This window comes from Camelus bactrianus, chromosome 29, assembly GCF_048773025.1.
Source record: "Camelus bactrianus isolate YW-2024 breed Bactrian camel chromosome 29, ASM4877302v1, whole genome shotgun sequence".
NCBI classification, from domain to species: domain Eukaryota; kingdom Metazoa; phylum Chordata; class Mammalia; order Artiodactyla; family Camelidae; genus Camelus; species Camelus bactrianus.
In genome coordinates this window covers 27,097,188-27,113,068 of record NC_133567.1, presented here as the reverse complement: position 1 = coordinate 27,113,068, position 15,881 = coordinate 27,097,188, and the positions used below count along the sequence as shown (strand labels likewise).

At 48.0% G+C, this 15,881-nt stretch overlaps 1 protein-coding gene across 1 annotated transcript in view; it reads right to left on the bottom strand.

The window, feature by feature from the left end:
• The window catches only part of LOC141575549 (uncharacterized), a 92,053-nt gene that overhangs the window by 22,978 nt on the left and 53,194 nt on the right, over positions 1-15,881 (bottom strand). The window contains exon 4 of the mRNA XM_074354987.1: positions 8,794-8,834. Within this exon, the coding sequence (XP_074211088.1) occupies positions 8,794-8,834 (41 nt within the window). The remainder of the gene's footprint in view (positions 1-8,793; positions 8,835-15,881) is intronic.

Here is a 15,881-nt window from a genome sequence, read left to right as displayed (position 1 = left end):
AAAGCCTGGATACACAGCTGATGCAGTTACACCACACAAAGGCCAAGAATGCACAGCGCTTTGGGGCTCTCTGGAAAGAGGACAGTCACCAGGGACAACAAGACATCATGTGACACCCGGGCATTCCAGAGTCTGTGCCCAGTGGTCCACCCAGGATTCCTGCTGGGGGCATCACACAGCATCACCCAGCATAGCAAAATCATGCTGACAATTTGAACGTTAGCAGTTCTGTTAGAAATATTATCTAAATCTATGTATTGGACTATTAGTTTGAGCTATCTCTTCACAGAGGCTGCACGTGTAAGTAATATTATAGTGAAAATTACACACATCTGTGAAAATTGTGGGAAATTGTGTGGCTTGCGAAAGGGGTGGTGAGATGTTAAAGCGGAAGACACTTAGCCCCCAGAGATCACACAGAGCAAGTGGCCTGCGGTCTGGCTGCGCCCCCTCCCCTCCCCCTCCTCCACTGCATCCTTCCCCCAAAGCGCCCCGTGCTAGTCCCTGTGACCAGGCTCTACCATTTCCCCCAAGTGGGAAGTCCTTACACAACTCTCAACCCCCTAACACCCATGCACGGAAGACCTCTGACTCCTGCAGGCAGAAGTTAGCGCTGCCGTCTTCCATTTCAGCAACTTTCTCTTCATGTGAAACCCTCTCTGGTCACATCTGTGTTCTCAGGGAACAGAAGGCTGCTAGGAACCAGAGCCCATCCACCTTTGCATCGCTGGATCCACACTAACGCACAGCCTGGCACCGAGCAGGGGCTCAGGGAAACGTACCTATGAGTGCATCACCGGCAGTGGGTCAGTCCCTCCACTGTGTGCTCGCCTCCATGCTGCCTGAACCCAGGGGAGCACCAGAGACGCGTGGCTTGCTTTCGCTGGGACTCAGGAGGCCAATCCTTGGCCCAGGGTGACAATGGCAGCAGAAGTAGATCAGGCCATTCACCCCAGCTTTTCTGGCTCCAGCTCACCACGTAAGAGGAACAATAGAGATGGAATTATACTGGGTAACGTATTCTAACCTCCCATGGAACAAGTAGTATGCTAGGCACTTTGCATTCTTGACTATCCTTATGCCATGAGACACCTGCGGTTACTACCTGCACTTTTGGAGGAGAGGAAACTGAGGAACAGAATGGCATGGCACCCAAAAGCCCCACAGCTCTTCAATGGCGGGGATGGTACGTGAGCCATCCACCAGGCCTGCCTCTCCCCAGCAGGCTGACTGTGCACCACCGGGACAGCGGGGACCCTCTCTGCAGCCCTTGGTGAAAAGCCCAGGCACGGGTCCAGAAATTCTAGAACAGAACCGATGTTTCCCTGTGGGGGAAGCCCCAACAGAGTCTAGGACAGGGCAGCCGTCTCCACATTCCTCACAGTGGCAGTGACGGTCATAACAGCACCAAGACTGCTCTGACCTGAAGGCTGCCCTCGGCACGGATGCCAGGGGGGTGGGGAAGTGCTGTGGGTAAACCATTCCAAGATACTCACATAACACTTGGATAGTGAGAAGCTCTTTAACAAGACATAAAGCAAGATTTAGAACCGAAGCGCTTGCCTTGAAGTCTGCAGCATCAGAAACCGTCACGGGCGGCTCCCACAGGGAATACAGAATGAGTCTACAGAAGGAGTATCGTGTGCCCCTCTGCGGAATCCCTTCTCTCCCGTGTCTGCTTCGTTTCTCTCCCCAAGCTCCCCACCACCGACACATTGACAACAGAATTACAGGAGGTGTAAGAGAAACATGACACAATGACGGAGGCCGAAGAGAGCAGGCAAACTGGCCCCGGGCTGTCCACGTGCTTTACAGCCTTACATCCCTGGCACCCGCAGGGCATAACTTACCCTCAAGAAGCAAGACCGATGCAGGAGAAAACCCCAGCGAGGACCCCTTGAGAACCTTTCCTTGGAGGACTAACCTCGTGTTTCACCGCCTTCCGAAGTAGCCTATTCGTAAGGGGGTGGCTCATGTAGGGACAGTTATGGCCACACAGAACCACACGAGGGTCTGTGGAATTTCAGGACCTAGATCACTGGGGGTCACTGTGGGTGTGATGACAGATTTCTCATCAGTGTGCCCGGGGATGACAAAAAACATAGCCAAGCCAGCTAAAGTGTAGCCAAGAAGCAGAGGACCCATCACACAACATCCCCACTCCTCCGTGTGACCACTGCACACACTACGACTTTCCATCCCGTTGGCCTTCCCACAGCCCCGTCCCCTTTTCCCCTCCCCTCCTGCTTTACCAGTCAAGGCTCTGCGCTTTTCCCTTAGCTTCCTTAAGGTGCGGTCTGACCTCTGCTGAGGTGCCCCTCGTGCCATCATTTCAAGTCTCCACTTCCAGGCACCTGGGATGGAACCACCGTACTTCCCCAAACCCCTAACAGCAGAGGTTCCCCTTGGAGTGAGCACGCAATGGAAAAACAGAACCAACCACAATCCCTCCTTAAGCTGTGTGCACAGGGAGGGAGGGAGGGAGAGGACATCTGGCTCAGGAGAGCATTGGGGGGTAGCTGGCACAGGTCCCAGAGACAAGAAGAAGGGTGAAGGCAGCATGATGGGGACCTGGAAACCCCTGGAAGTTGGGGGTGCTGCGCAAACATGAGACATCGATATGCAAAAGAAACCCAAAGCGCTTCTGCCTGAAATGCTGACGGCAGAGCCTCCCGGAAGCATCTATTAAGTCATGCAGAAATTCCTGAAAATCTGAATACAAGTAACAAACGCCATCTAACTTCATTCAAAACTGCATCCCTAATACCCAAATGATGGAATCCAAGTGTGCTCCCACTGGGACATCTGGGGGAACGGGGGTTTTCTATGTCTGGCATTACACAGAAACAGTGGCATCAGAATCCACCGTGTGGTTTGTCCAAATGCGTGTCCCTCAGCCACAACCCAGGTCTGATTGAACCAGAATCCCAGGTGAGGGTCTCAGGAATGTGTGCTTTTTTCCCCCCACAATCCCCCTAGGTGGCTTCTATTCCCACTAGAGACTGAGAACTCTGTTCGAGAAGCTTGTGGAATCAGAACCGGGTTCTAAGTCTGGCCTGGATGTGAGGACAGCTTTGGAAGATGGCCCTCATCAAAGCGACAACCCAGGGTCTGGTCCTCACAGCCCACAACCCTGTAGAGAACAAAGAAACAGACCCGACACCTATAAAGCAAATACCCAGCTCCTCAGGCTGTAAAATGCGGATGATCCCAGCACGACGCCACCTGGTTGTACGAGACCCCAACAGGAGGAGACAGGCATGGAGGGCAATTAGCGGAGAGTCTGCAACAGGACAGGTGCTCAAAAGATGCTGCATTCATCCATGACAGTATCCTGAGCCATCTGTCCTGACAGGACGCATACACATTTACCACGTGCACGAACAGACACAGCAAACCATGGCGAATGGCCTCTGTTCTGTGGGACCCTGAATCTTTCACCCATCAGCTCAGGGATACAGCAGGCAAGTTGGCCTACAGCTGCCCAGGCCCTGAGACTCAATGTTCCCTCTCATGAACTAGGACCAGTCAGGCGCGCCTGACCCCCTTTTCCTGGCATATCCAATCCATTACCAAGTCCCATAGGCGTCACAATATATCCCGAACCCAAATACTTCTTAGCACCTCCACCTGGGACCGCCATGGCCCAGACCAGTCCCAGCGCAGTCTTGGGAGAGGACAGCCTCGTTCCTTCCTGGTCCCCTGACTGCAAAATCCCCTCCAGCCAACACTCGCCCTGCACAGCAGGCCCCGCTCTGAGCCCTCTGACGGAGAGCTGCCAGGATTTAGCAAATAAAAATACAGAATGCCCAGGTGTGTCCAAACCACATATTTACTTGTGGTTTATCTGCAAATGATTTAACTGACCACCCTGTATTTCATCTGGAAACCTTATATCCATGCCTTCCTTCCGCCCTTGGAATCAGAACCTATCTCCTTACTAGCATCTGCGAGCCTCACACCATTGGCATCGGCCTAACCCTGTGTTCGCACCTCCTCCTCCTGGCTGTCCCATGAGCACGTCAGTCTCGCGCGGTCTCAGAATGGCTACGCTTGTGTTTCCCTCCATCTGGGACATTCTTCCCTCAGATCTTTGCTTGGTTCCTACCCCTGTCTCCACTCAGGCCTCTGCTCCAAGACAGCCTCTTCCAAGAAGTCCTCCCTGATCTAACAGCCGTCTCTCCACTCTGCTCCTCAGCTTCCATCTCTTTACCAGGGTGATTTTTTATAATATTCATTGCCAGTGGACAGAATTTCTTATCCATTGCCCTTACTGGAAAATGAGTCTTATGAGCAGAAACACTATCTTAGTCATGAATGTCCCCCAGAGCCAAGAGCCACACAGCAGGTGCACAGCAAACAGGGGCAGAGGGAGTGCACATGGGAGGAGGCGTCACAGTCTGTTCCGTGTAAGAGCCACACAGAAGCCGCAGCAGCCCGAAACCCCAGGGAGGTGGCGTTCTGTCGCAGTGACAGCTTGTGCTGGGACAATGTGTCAGGATGGGAGGTGGGGGAGCCCGTGGGGCTGATGGCCTCTCCCCCAGACACGACAGAGGAGATGGCAGGGAGGAAGAAGACCTGTTTGCCAGGTAGGCCTGATGCCAACCTGGCTGCTGCTCACTTAAAAAGTAAAAATACTCCAATACTAATTCTTGTCCTATTTGTCCTCAAAAAGGGCCCTCAATCTGATTCCCTCTGGATGGATGATAAACAAGAAAATGTCATGCCTGCAGAGAACTTCCATGAGCTCATTCTTTCCTAAGATGTACCGCAACCACGTGCAGGAGGCATGACTGTCCTCATTTTACTGGGGAGGAAATCAAGGCTCAGAAATGTTAGGTCACTTACCCAAGATCACACAGCTAGTAAGGAACCAAGGTAGGATTTGAATGCAGTGAAACATAGCGAGTTAAGTGGATGGATTTGAGAGCCAGAATGCCGGGGACAAAACCTAGGCCTGCTGCCCTCTCTAACGTCATGTCCGTCTGTAAAGCAGCGACCAGGAGAGGAGCACTCGCCTCATGGAGATGCGCTGAAGATGAAATGAGGGAGTCTTAATGGTGGAGAACAGCGCTCGGCACATGGAAGCACTGCCTGAGTGGTCGTCACCTCTTCAGCTCAGGTTTCTGGAGTCCGCATCCCTGGCACATCGCATTGTTTTGAACCTGACCTCTGGCTGCTCCCCCTTCTTCCCCGGCCACGTCCTCTCTGGACCTGGGTCTCCTCATCAGTAAGTTGACAGAAGTGGACTTGCTGGTCATTAAGCCTCCCAGGCTGATGAGCTGGCCCCCCAAGATTGTCTACGTCTTCCCTTCTGATTGTTACAGGCACACTTACTGGCCTCATCCACATCCTTAATTTTTCAACCCCTCCTCCATCCCCAGCCTGAACCACCCTCAGTGATTCTTCCTAACACTGGCCCTCGCTTTGCAAGGCTTTATGCCCTTCCTGAGCACACATCCAAATGTAAAAACACTACATTAAGCACCAGGTCCTTGTTTAGAGCTCTAAGCCAGTAAATTAAAAATTATAGTTCCTGCAGTAACCACCTCTCTTCCTACTGTGCCCATATTTAGAACTGTGTGTTACTGTACAGGTTGACAAATTTACTGCCTTAATATACATACGTGTGTGCGCACGAATGTGTGAGTGCAGAAGTTCCATCTCAGAAATTTCCTGACTTTGGGGAGATTAAATTCTCAGCCACAGTCATGCAGTCATGATCCCTCTCTGCCTGGGGCCCATTTCCTTGAACAGGAGAAAATACAGAATGCATCCTTGGGGCAGTGGTAGAGTGAGGGCTCAGCATGCACAAGGTCCTGGGTTCAATCCCCAGCACCTCCATTAAAATATACATATAGAGAAAGAGCACCCGGATGGATGCTCAAGGAGCCGCACTCCATCCTCCGTCCCTGTGTGTCCTGGGATGGGAGGCCCCAAGTGAGCATGACTCCCAGGGCTCATGTCCCCACTGTGTGTCAGGGGCTGACTTCAAACCCTGCTAGGGTCTGGGGATTTGATTTGGCAAGTACCAAGACAGATCCAAAAGAGAGAGATGAGACAGATGGGGCAGAAGAAAGGAGGAGGAAACAGAAACCAGGTGTGGAACAGAGGGCTGGGAGGAGAGATTTATTAGGAAGACAAAAAGGGAAGGGAGGATACACTGGGGGGGTCCAAAAAGTCAAAATGACCAAAGGAAGAGGAAGGAGGGCTGCACAAACCCCCCAAGAGAAGGGAATAAGCCGAAGTATGAAGAGAAGGGAAAGAAAAAAAGGAAAGAGAATTAGAGTGGAGAGAAAAATGATATGAATAATTTTTGAAATGCTTATGTGTATCTTTTACAATGCATGTCAACAAACTTTCACCCACAGATGGTCAATAAATGTCAGTCCCTCATTTCCCCTCACACTAGAGGCTTCCACAGGTGGTCCTGTCATGGTGTGAGGGTGAAGCCAGGCAGGCTGGGGGCAAACACGTACTTTGTCCTCTATGACCCATGTGACCTTCAGCAAGTTGGTTGATCTCTCTGGGCCTCAGTTTCCTCATCTAAACTGAGGATAATAGGCTTGCCCTGGGGTGGTCCTGAGGCTTGAGTGTGCACAAGGAGACCCAGGAAGTGTGCTATAAACGTACGAGCTTGATTGGTTTCAGTGATTGTTCTTGTTATTCGGTCATCCCAGCAACCCCAGACGTAGGTTTCTGCATCCCCAGGTTAACCCTTGAAGACACTGGTACTCAGGTCAATACCCCCGACAATCAAAAGGAGGTGAAATTCAAACACACTCCACACTCCTTTGACTAAAGACCACAGGGGAGAGAAAGGAGGGAAGGAGAACATGGAAAAAAGAAAAAGGAGGGAGAAGCATCTTTGCCTCCTTACGGGGGACAGAAGACAGTGGGAAGGCAAAGACACCAGAGAATGGAGAAGAGGAAAAAGCAGCTGGGGTATAGCCAAGACAAGGAAGCAACCTAAATGGCCATTGACAGATGACTGGATAAAGAAGTTGTGGTATATTTATACAATGGAATACTATTCAGCCATAAAAAAGAATAAAATAATGCCACTTGCAGCAACATGGGTGGACTTGGAGACTGTATACTAAGCAAAGTCAGTCAGAAAGAGAAAGAAAAATACCGTATGATATCATTTATATGTGGAATCTAGAAAAATGACACAAATGAACTTATTTACAAAACAGAAACAGACTCACAGACATAGAACTCAAACTTACGGTTACCAGCAGGAAAGGGGAGGGTGGAGGGATAAATTGGGAGTTTGGAGTTTGCAGATACTAACTAAGATATTTAAAATAGATAAACAACAAGCTCCTAGTGGATAGCATAGGGAACTATATTCAACATCTTGTAATGGCCTATAATGAAAAAAATATGAAAAGGAATATATACATATAACTGAATCACTAAGCTATGCTATACCAGAAATTAACATTGTAAGCTGACTGTACTTCAATAAAAAATTTTTTAAAAAATTTTTAAAGGAGGTGGGAGGATGGTGGATAGAGAGATCCTGAGACCTCGACAAAGGCAGTGAAGTTGAAGGTTAGCTTTTGGACCATCTCCCTCTGGCCTAGAAGGTCCCTCTAGCCAGTGAGGCCAGCACGGGGAGGGCGTCCTATCAGGCTGGTCCTCCCACACAACCATCCCTCCATCCCTCTCCCAGACTCATTCAGCAAAGCCACTGCTGCTGCACAGAACAGGGGCTCCTGTGCACCCTGCCTTGGAATGAGGCAACAGACCCAGAAGCCCTCACCTCGGGAGGGCCCCAGTTCACTGCACAGCCCTGGCAGTTGCATGAAGCACCCTTTGGCTGGAGAGCAGAGTAAATTTGCTGTGGACATTATCAAAAGAAAATAAATAGGGAAACCCCACAAGGGTTCCATGCAATTGCTTTGCACAGTCTCGCCACGCGGTGTGAGCAGATGCGGAGCAGCTGCCACTGCAAGATGTTAATCCAACTGACATTCTGAGGGAGGAAAAGGAGGAGGAGAGGTTGCCGGTCAGGAAGAGTGGCTTCACCCTTGTCTAAAAGATGGGAGGAAGCAGGGGGAATTAAAAATAGATTCGTTGTCACCCTAACACGACAAGCCACGCACACGTCATCAATCAGAGAGAACCGGCGTGGCTGAGTACCAGACGCAGTGGTACCAGTGGACTCATTTCTCACCAGCAAACAGCGACTGTGCGGGGAGAAGCCCGCGTGCCCAAGGCTGGACAAAGGCTCTTCACAGGCCAGGAGGAGGCAAGTCAGCAAGCAAAAGGCATGTCCACACATCTCTGTGCACACTCAGATTCAAGAACTGGCCAAGCCCCATTAATCTCTCCTAAGTTTCCCGGCAGCTTCTGGCCCAACCCAGCTGATTCTAACAAGCATTTGCAAAGGCCATGACTCTTGTAGGCAATTAGCCCCCAACCCAGGCCAGTCCCTTCGATGGTTCTGACACAGATACAGTGGGAGACCCCTAAGAAATCATAGAGAGCCATGGCCTGGGATGGGGGGACCTGCTCTTCTCCAGGCAGCTCCAGGAACTCTGGGGGAAAGCAAGCCTATTCCTCCCCCTGCACCCAGATTCCTTCTGCCCTTCAGAGTGAGGCATGACATACGTTTCCGTAATAGACCTTCGGAGGCCAGCTTCACCCTTGTTATTTCAATAATTCATTCCTGAAAAGAAAATGCTCTGTGCCAGAAAGTGAACAGGGAACCCATTCCCCATGTTTTTTTAGTGGGAAAAGTTACAATTAAAATTATAAATTAAAATCATAATTAAAACTTACCAGTGCATTCTGTGTGAAGCCAACTCCCCGCACCCAGTTTCCTGAAATTAAAGAAAGACATCATAAACATAAAACACCCGCACGGAAGTGAGAAATTCTCTTGTGAGGATGTAAACTGCTTAAAATGTGGCTTCCTGACCAGAACACTTGTCACACGGCTGTCGGCATCCAGGCACTGTGCGTGAGGCCGCGTGGCCGTTCTCAGTGCTGGTGACACCCCAGTGCCACATTCTTGTCCCGTTGAGGCTGGGAAGCTCCTCAAAATGTCTATAGATGATTCTGATCTTCTATCAATTGTATGTGGTCTGTAACTTAATACTTATTGTAATACATTATTTTATTTAAAATATTACCTCACTTTTTGCAAAAAAAATTTTCGCTATGTCAACATCACCCCTGGAATGTGCTGTTGAGATAGGTACTTTCTATAAAGTTTGGGTATTAAAAAAAAAAAAAAAAAAAGAGGCAGCAGCATTATCCACAATCCTCCAAAGGTGGAAAAGCCCAAATAGTCAACCAAAGGTGAGCAGATAAACAAAAATGCGGTGCATTCTTACAGTGGAGTATTAGCCTTCACAGGGAAGGGAATTCTGACACACACTACAACGTGGGTTAGCCTTAAAGATGTCTGTCACGTGAAGTAAGCTGCCCACAAAGGCACAGATATCATAAGTCCACATATGCGAGGTACTTAAAATAGGCAGATTTGTGGAAATAAAGTGGAACTGAGGTTACCAGGGGCTGGGGGAAGGGAAATGAGAAGTTATCGGCTAATGGATACAGAGCTCTATTTGAGGTGATGAGACAGTTCTGGAAATGAATAGTGGTCACGGTTACACAACACTGTGAATGCACTTAATGTCATGGAAGCGGACACTTCAAAACGGTCAGGGTGGTAAATTTCATGCTATGTGTATTTGAAGACAGTTAAACAAAAGGCACTCTGCTAGGACGGCCTCAACCAGGAGGCATGCTGTAGGTTGTGTGTGACCCACGTCTGGGCCTAGTGAATTTCGGAATGGGGTTTCCTAGGTGACATAGAAGCTTGTTCAATGGTGCATGGAATCATAGAAAAGAGCGCTCACTGGTGAGATAAAGTTTTCAAGAAATATGGACCTGCTCAGGTATTTTAAAGATTCTCTCCTCCTTTTCTTAAACAGACTGGAAATCTAGAGCAATCGGAACTGCTCTCCTTAGTGATCCCATCCCAGGGGTGAGCCCTGAGCAGTCTTGTTCCCAGCCTGTTTAGAAAGACCTTTCTGTTTGCCTGGTGCCAACTGCTAGGCTGAGACCCATGATCCCTGTAGTATCACCATGCTTGCCTCTTGGGGGTCTGTCTGCAAGGTGGTGGCCAGAGCATAAGAAAGGACAGAGGGCAAAGACACTAATATTTTTTAAGGTTGCTTGAATCACTTGATGCCTGCTGACTAATGCATGTAGTGAGGGTGTAGTGGGAAAGCTAACCCTCTTTCACTTCAGATTTTTTGGCCACTATTGTTAATTTTTGCATGACCAAATTGACTTAGGTAAATTCATACACAAAAAGATACAGGATTAGGTAGTCCCCTTGGTCCCTTCCAACGATAAAAGTTTATACTTGATGTTCTCTCTGAAATCGCTAGTTGTGGTCTCTGCATGGCTGGCACTGACTCTGGGGTGGAGGCAGGGATGGGGACTCAAAGACATCAGAGTTGTCATTCAAGAGTAAGAAAAGTAGATTAAGTCCTTATTGGGCATCCTCTGTGGATGAATGCTATATCCAGACTTTCTCTCTAATCCCAGCTATTTGAGTCACCTAAGTTTTTGAGTCCTTTGTGCTCAATATCCAGTCTAGAAAAAAAATCACCTTGTCCCATAGAACAGTGCCAGGCAGCTGGAGTGACTTTCTTTACAACCAACAGTCACCTGGTGCCGGAGAGAAAGGAACCACACATTCTATAGTGTTGTAGGTTTTTTTTTTAAGATTTTTTTCCTAGCATTTTCTTATGAAAGTTTTCAAACATACCATAAAGGTAAAAGAATCTTATGGCGAATATGTACATCCCCACACCCACTTTCTACCATTACCATCTTACCATACTCGCCATGTCATACCTACCTATCCTTCTGTCTTTCAACCCATTTTTTTCTAATTCATTTCAAAATAGTAAGTCAGTCATTAGCACGTTATACTCCAGCCACCTTGGTATGCAGTGCATTAACTAGGGTTCAACAGAGTTACATAAAATGAAACGCACAGACCAACCATGGGTGAGTTTTGACCAAAGTACACACCTACATAACCCAAACCAGTTTTGACGATTCAGGACAGTTGAGGTGATGATGCAATTTAGCCAGGCCCCTTCCACCCAATCTCTGCCCACACTCCCCATACACAACCACGTTTTAAATGTATTTCCATTAATAAGTTGGATCTTCCTGTCCCAGAACTTCATTCGTTAGGAATCAGAGTGTATCGTCCTTTGGGTATGCCTTCTTTCGCAGTGTAACGTGTGTGACCCACCCACGTCGGTGCATGTTTCAGCTGTCTGTTTCTATGCATGGCTCAGTGAGTGATACACTCATGGTATTTCTATACCACAATTTATTTATCTGTCCTCTTACTGATGAGCACCTGTGCTGGTTGCAGTTTTGCACCGACTCCCATTGGAACTGAAGAGTCAGAAGTTAGGGGTTTGTTTCTGTAAGAAGCTATCAGACTTCTTTTCAAAGACGATGAACCACTTTTTACTCCCACCAATAAAGTGTGAGAGTTGCAGCTGCACTGCATCCTTGCCAACATTTGATGTCAGTCCTTTTCATTTCAGCCATTCTGGTGGGTTTGTGGTGACATCTCATTGTGGTTTTACCTGCCTTTCTGTGGGGTCATCAAACTTTTTTTTTTTTTTTAAAGAATCCCATTGATTTGCTTATGGTGCTTTTCAAGCTATCTCTTTGTATGTTTTGAGTAGTTGCTTTGAATATTGTATTACACCTGCATAACTTATCAGTGCCTACAGGGATGATATTTTACCAGTTTGAGTAAAGTGCAGAGATCTTTACTTCCCTTTACATCCCTTTATCCTTTCCTATTTACAATAGGATTGTTTTAACATTTCCTCTATGTACATGAAAGCCACATCAGCTGTCTTTCGAATGCCTTTACATCTTGGACACCTACTGTGGAGCTGAGTTCCCACCAAGCAGACACCCCTGCAGCTGCAGACCACCAGCAGATGCAAAAGCATTAGCACCGTGAAGGAGGGCAGCTCTTTTGCTACCTTGACTCTCTTCTGACAAGCGTAAGAGATGTTTGGGTTTTGGGGGCGAGGGGCATCTGTAGTTAGATCCCTGAGTCCAGGCCTGAACTTCCTGAGCATGAAAAAATATGGAGCCCATCCTGCCCTGACAGATCCCAGCAGACAAGGTGTGGTCCTCTTGGGAAGGGCTGTCCCAGTGGCTTCTTCACCGCAGTTTCCCTGGAGGTCTGGTTCTGGGTGGTTCCGAGAACCGCTCCTCGCAGCTTAGTTGAGCACCTGTCCGTCTAGCTTCTCCTAGAATTCTGCAAGGCACCTAATAATGGCCATAAGTCCTTTTCTGTGTAAACTCATGTATTCTCTTGTCTGTGACTGAACTAACAGGGAGAGTCCCACGGCTAATCACTGGCAGACTGGGCTTCAAAGCCCTGATCTCTGTTCTTTCTTCCACAGCGCACTGCTGGAGTCTCTCTCTTGACCATGTTCTTCAAAGGAGAGTTGAAAGTCCCATGTTCTATTTTGAAATGTCTCTTTCAATGTCATTTTCTTTGCCTGCTTTCCCACACCTGCTGTCATCCTTACCTGGGTTGGTTTAACCACCGCTTAGGAACCAGACACTGTGGGGACTTCCTAGAATGGTGATGGCAGTGAGCACCTTTTACTGCTGTGCTTCGTGACTGGAGCTGTATTAATCAAGACATATGTTTCCTAAGATTAAACTCACTCCAGTAAGGAGAGAAGGATGTAATCTGAAGTGGCTTCTCACACTTAGTGGCCTGTGGGCAAACCCTGAACCTGGAGCCCCAAGATCTGTAAATCACGGCTACATCCCAGCTCGGGCCATCGACCAAGACTTTTTGGAGTTTCCACTGCTCCAGCCCCACTGGCTTCCTTGCTGTTATAAATATGTATTTGGTCTTTGTCCCCAGTTCCTGACACACAGCTCCTAAAACCCTTGGAATTATGGAATGATGAATGTCTTGTGTATGTTAATGAGATAAGTGGTGGCAGGGGACCCCTTGGAAGCTTCAGAATGGGTATCAGTCACCAGAAAGACCAATGCATGATTAGAGGGCTGCAACTTTCAGCTCTGCCCTACCCCTGACCTCCAGGGAGGGGAGGGGGGTTGGAGACTGACTTAAGCACCAGTGGCCAATGATTAAATCAGTCATGCCTGTGCAGTGAGACCTCCATAAAACTCCTTAAGTGACAGGGTTAAGTCAGCTTCCAGGCTGGTGAACACACCAAGGTCCTGGGAGGAGCAGGTGTAGTGAGGGTGCATATGTAACCCCTGCCCCTCCATCCCTCACCCCACACGTCTCTTCCATCCGGCTGCTCCTGAGTTGTGTCCCTCACAGTAAACCAGGGGCAGAGAGTAAAGCACCTGCCCAAGTTCCAGAGAAGGGGGCTGGGCAGACTCTCTGAAGTTACCCCTAGTTGGTCCGGAGCACAGGTGACAACCTGGGACACGTGCCTAGAATCTGAAGTGACAACAGTCTTGTGGAACTGAGCCCTTAACTTGTGGGGTCTGAGCTAACTCTGGGGAGTTAGTGCCAGTACAGAGCTGAATTGTAAGATACTCAGTTGGATTCCAGAGAGCAGGAAAACTGGTGTGGGAAGAAACCCGCATGCATTTGGTGTTGCAGGTAAAAGTTGTCTAGGCTTGCTCTTCCTCAAATAAGACAAGCATATTCCTGCCACAGGACCTTTGCACCTGCAATTCCTCTGCTTGGAACCTGTATCCTTTTGTTATCTGTATGGTGTGTACTCTCATTTCACTCTAGTGTTTACTCAAGAAGACTTCCCTAATAACTGGCACATCCTGACTTACTTTTCTTCTTATAGCATTTGTATGATTCAATCTTATATCCATCCGTCTTGGTATCCATGGGGGATTGGCTCTAGAACCTCTGTGAATATCCAAATCCATTGATGCTCAAGTCCTTTATATAAGATGGCACAGTGCTTACATATACCCTATACATATCCTCCTGTATACCTTAAATCACCTCTAGAGTACTTGCAGTAACCAGTACTATGTAAATAGTTACTGGCATGTGGCAAAATTCAAGTTTTGTTTTTTTAAACTTTCTGGAATTTGTTTCCCTAGAATATTTTTGATCCACAGTCATTTGAATCCATAGATGTGAAACCTGCAGATATGGGTGGCTGACCATACCTGTTTCTTCACTGATTATCTCCCCAGGGATACTGCCAGCACCTAGAATGATGACGCACCTTAGGAGCTCAATAAATTTGAGGAGTGAACAAATGCCACCTGCTGGCACGGTCCTCATCTGTAAAACCGAGTTCACGATGCTGGCTTCAGACAACCACCATGAACATTAACTGAGATGTGTTATACGTAAAGCCATGACAGTGAAACATGTGCCTAGTCCTTGGTGGGCATTTTAAAATTTTTTACTGATTCCAGGACAAACTGTTTTTCACCTTCTAACATCTCTAAAATCAAGTAGCCTTTAATAATTACGGAGACCACAGAGCAGTGATAACATGGCTACGCCGCCAGCACACTCAGAACAGGTGCACAACAGGCGTCAGCGGCTTCCATGAAAATCCTGGAGACAACTGCAGGGGGATGGGGGTCACTCTTTCAACCCCATGCACCAAATGGTCGTGGGAAGGGGCAGGCGGACAGTCAGATGTGTTGGCAGCATTCTCAAAAGAGGACCCAGGAGTAGGCTAGCAACACAGAGCTGCAACGTGGACATAAGTGCCTTCTTTGCAGAATTCTTACAAGAAATCTGGCGCTCTCAGTGGTGTGGAGGACAGGACAGTATAGAACACACAGATGGCAGTGACACTGAGAAGAAAGGGGAGTCCAGAGGCAGACCCGGCGTGAAGAAGTTCTAGAACTACCTGAACCAACGTGTCTGCCCACATTCCCCTTCATGTGTAGGCATAGCAGTAAAATACGATAAAACCCATCCAATTAGGTCTAAAAAGGCTCTTTCAATAAGCATAAAAGATTCAAAGGGATGAGAAAGCTCTGTGTCACAGCTTAATTAAAAGCGCTTTTAATTTCTTGGCTTTATAGAAAATAATGGAGCATCTTGTAAGTGGCAGCATCTAAGATTAGGTGATACAGGAAATTTGTTTGAGAAAAAAACTGGGACCAAAATGCTAAGGCACATTTGAATCCAAATATTTCTCCACTGGTTCATCCATTCACTTAATTTCCCTGTATTTAATTCCCAAGTCTATTTCAGACCTAATTTACATTGCAGATTCCCCTGGGGGAAAGAAAAAAATCTGGGTGTTTCTCAAGGACCACGATCTCTTGAAGGGTTGTCCTGGGACCAGGAGGATCAGTATCATTTGGAAACTTGTTAGAAATTCACATCCTTGGGCTCCCCAAATGCTAAGTCAGAAGTTGAGGGGAGAAGGAATTGTAACAAGCCCTCTGCCGATTCTGATGGACACGAGTTTAAGGAGCTCTGTTACAGGAAAAACACTTCCGCCACATGCCGTTGTCTGGATCGGTCAAGTTTTACTAAAACATCCTGGGAATTCATCTTGTGGCAGGCACCTGCTGGGGGCCAAATGCTGCCCTGCAATCTAAGGAAGAGGTACAGGTGTAAATGACTAAATAAAATACAAACTGGAATAAAATGCAGGCCGATGGAGGTGCCAGTACCATGCCCCATTCAGGGGACAGAAGCCTGATTCTGATCCAGGAGTCTTGGTGGGCCTCTCAGAGGAGGTAGCAATGGTGCTGGAACATGTTGAGTGAGAAGGTTTTGCACAAACTTTCTAAGATAGAGAGAGATACTCACACCCAGGAACTAGGTCAAGCAAAGGGTACGAGGAGGTTCAGAGCCTGTCAGTCTA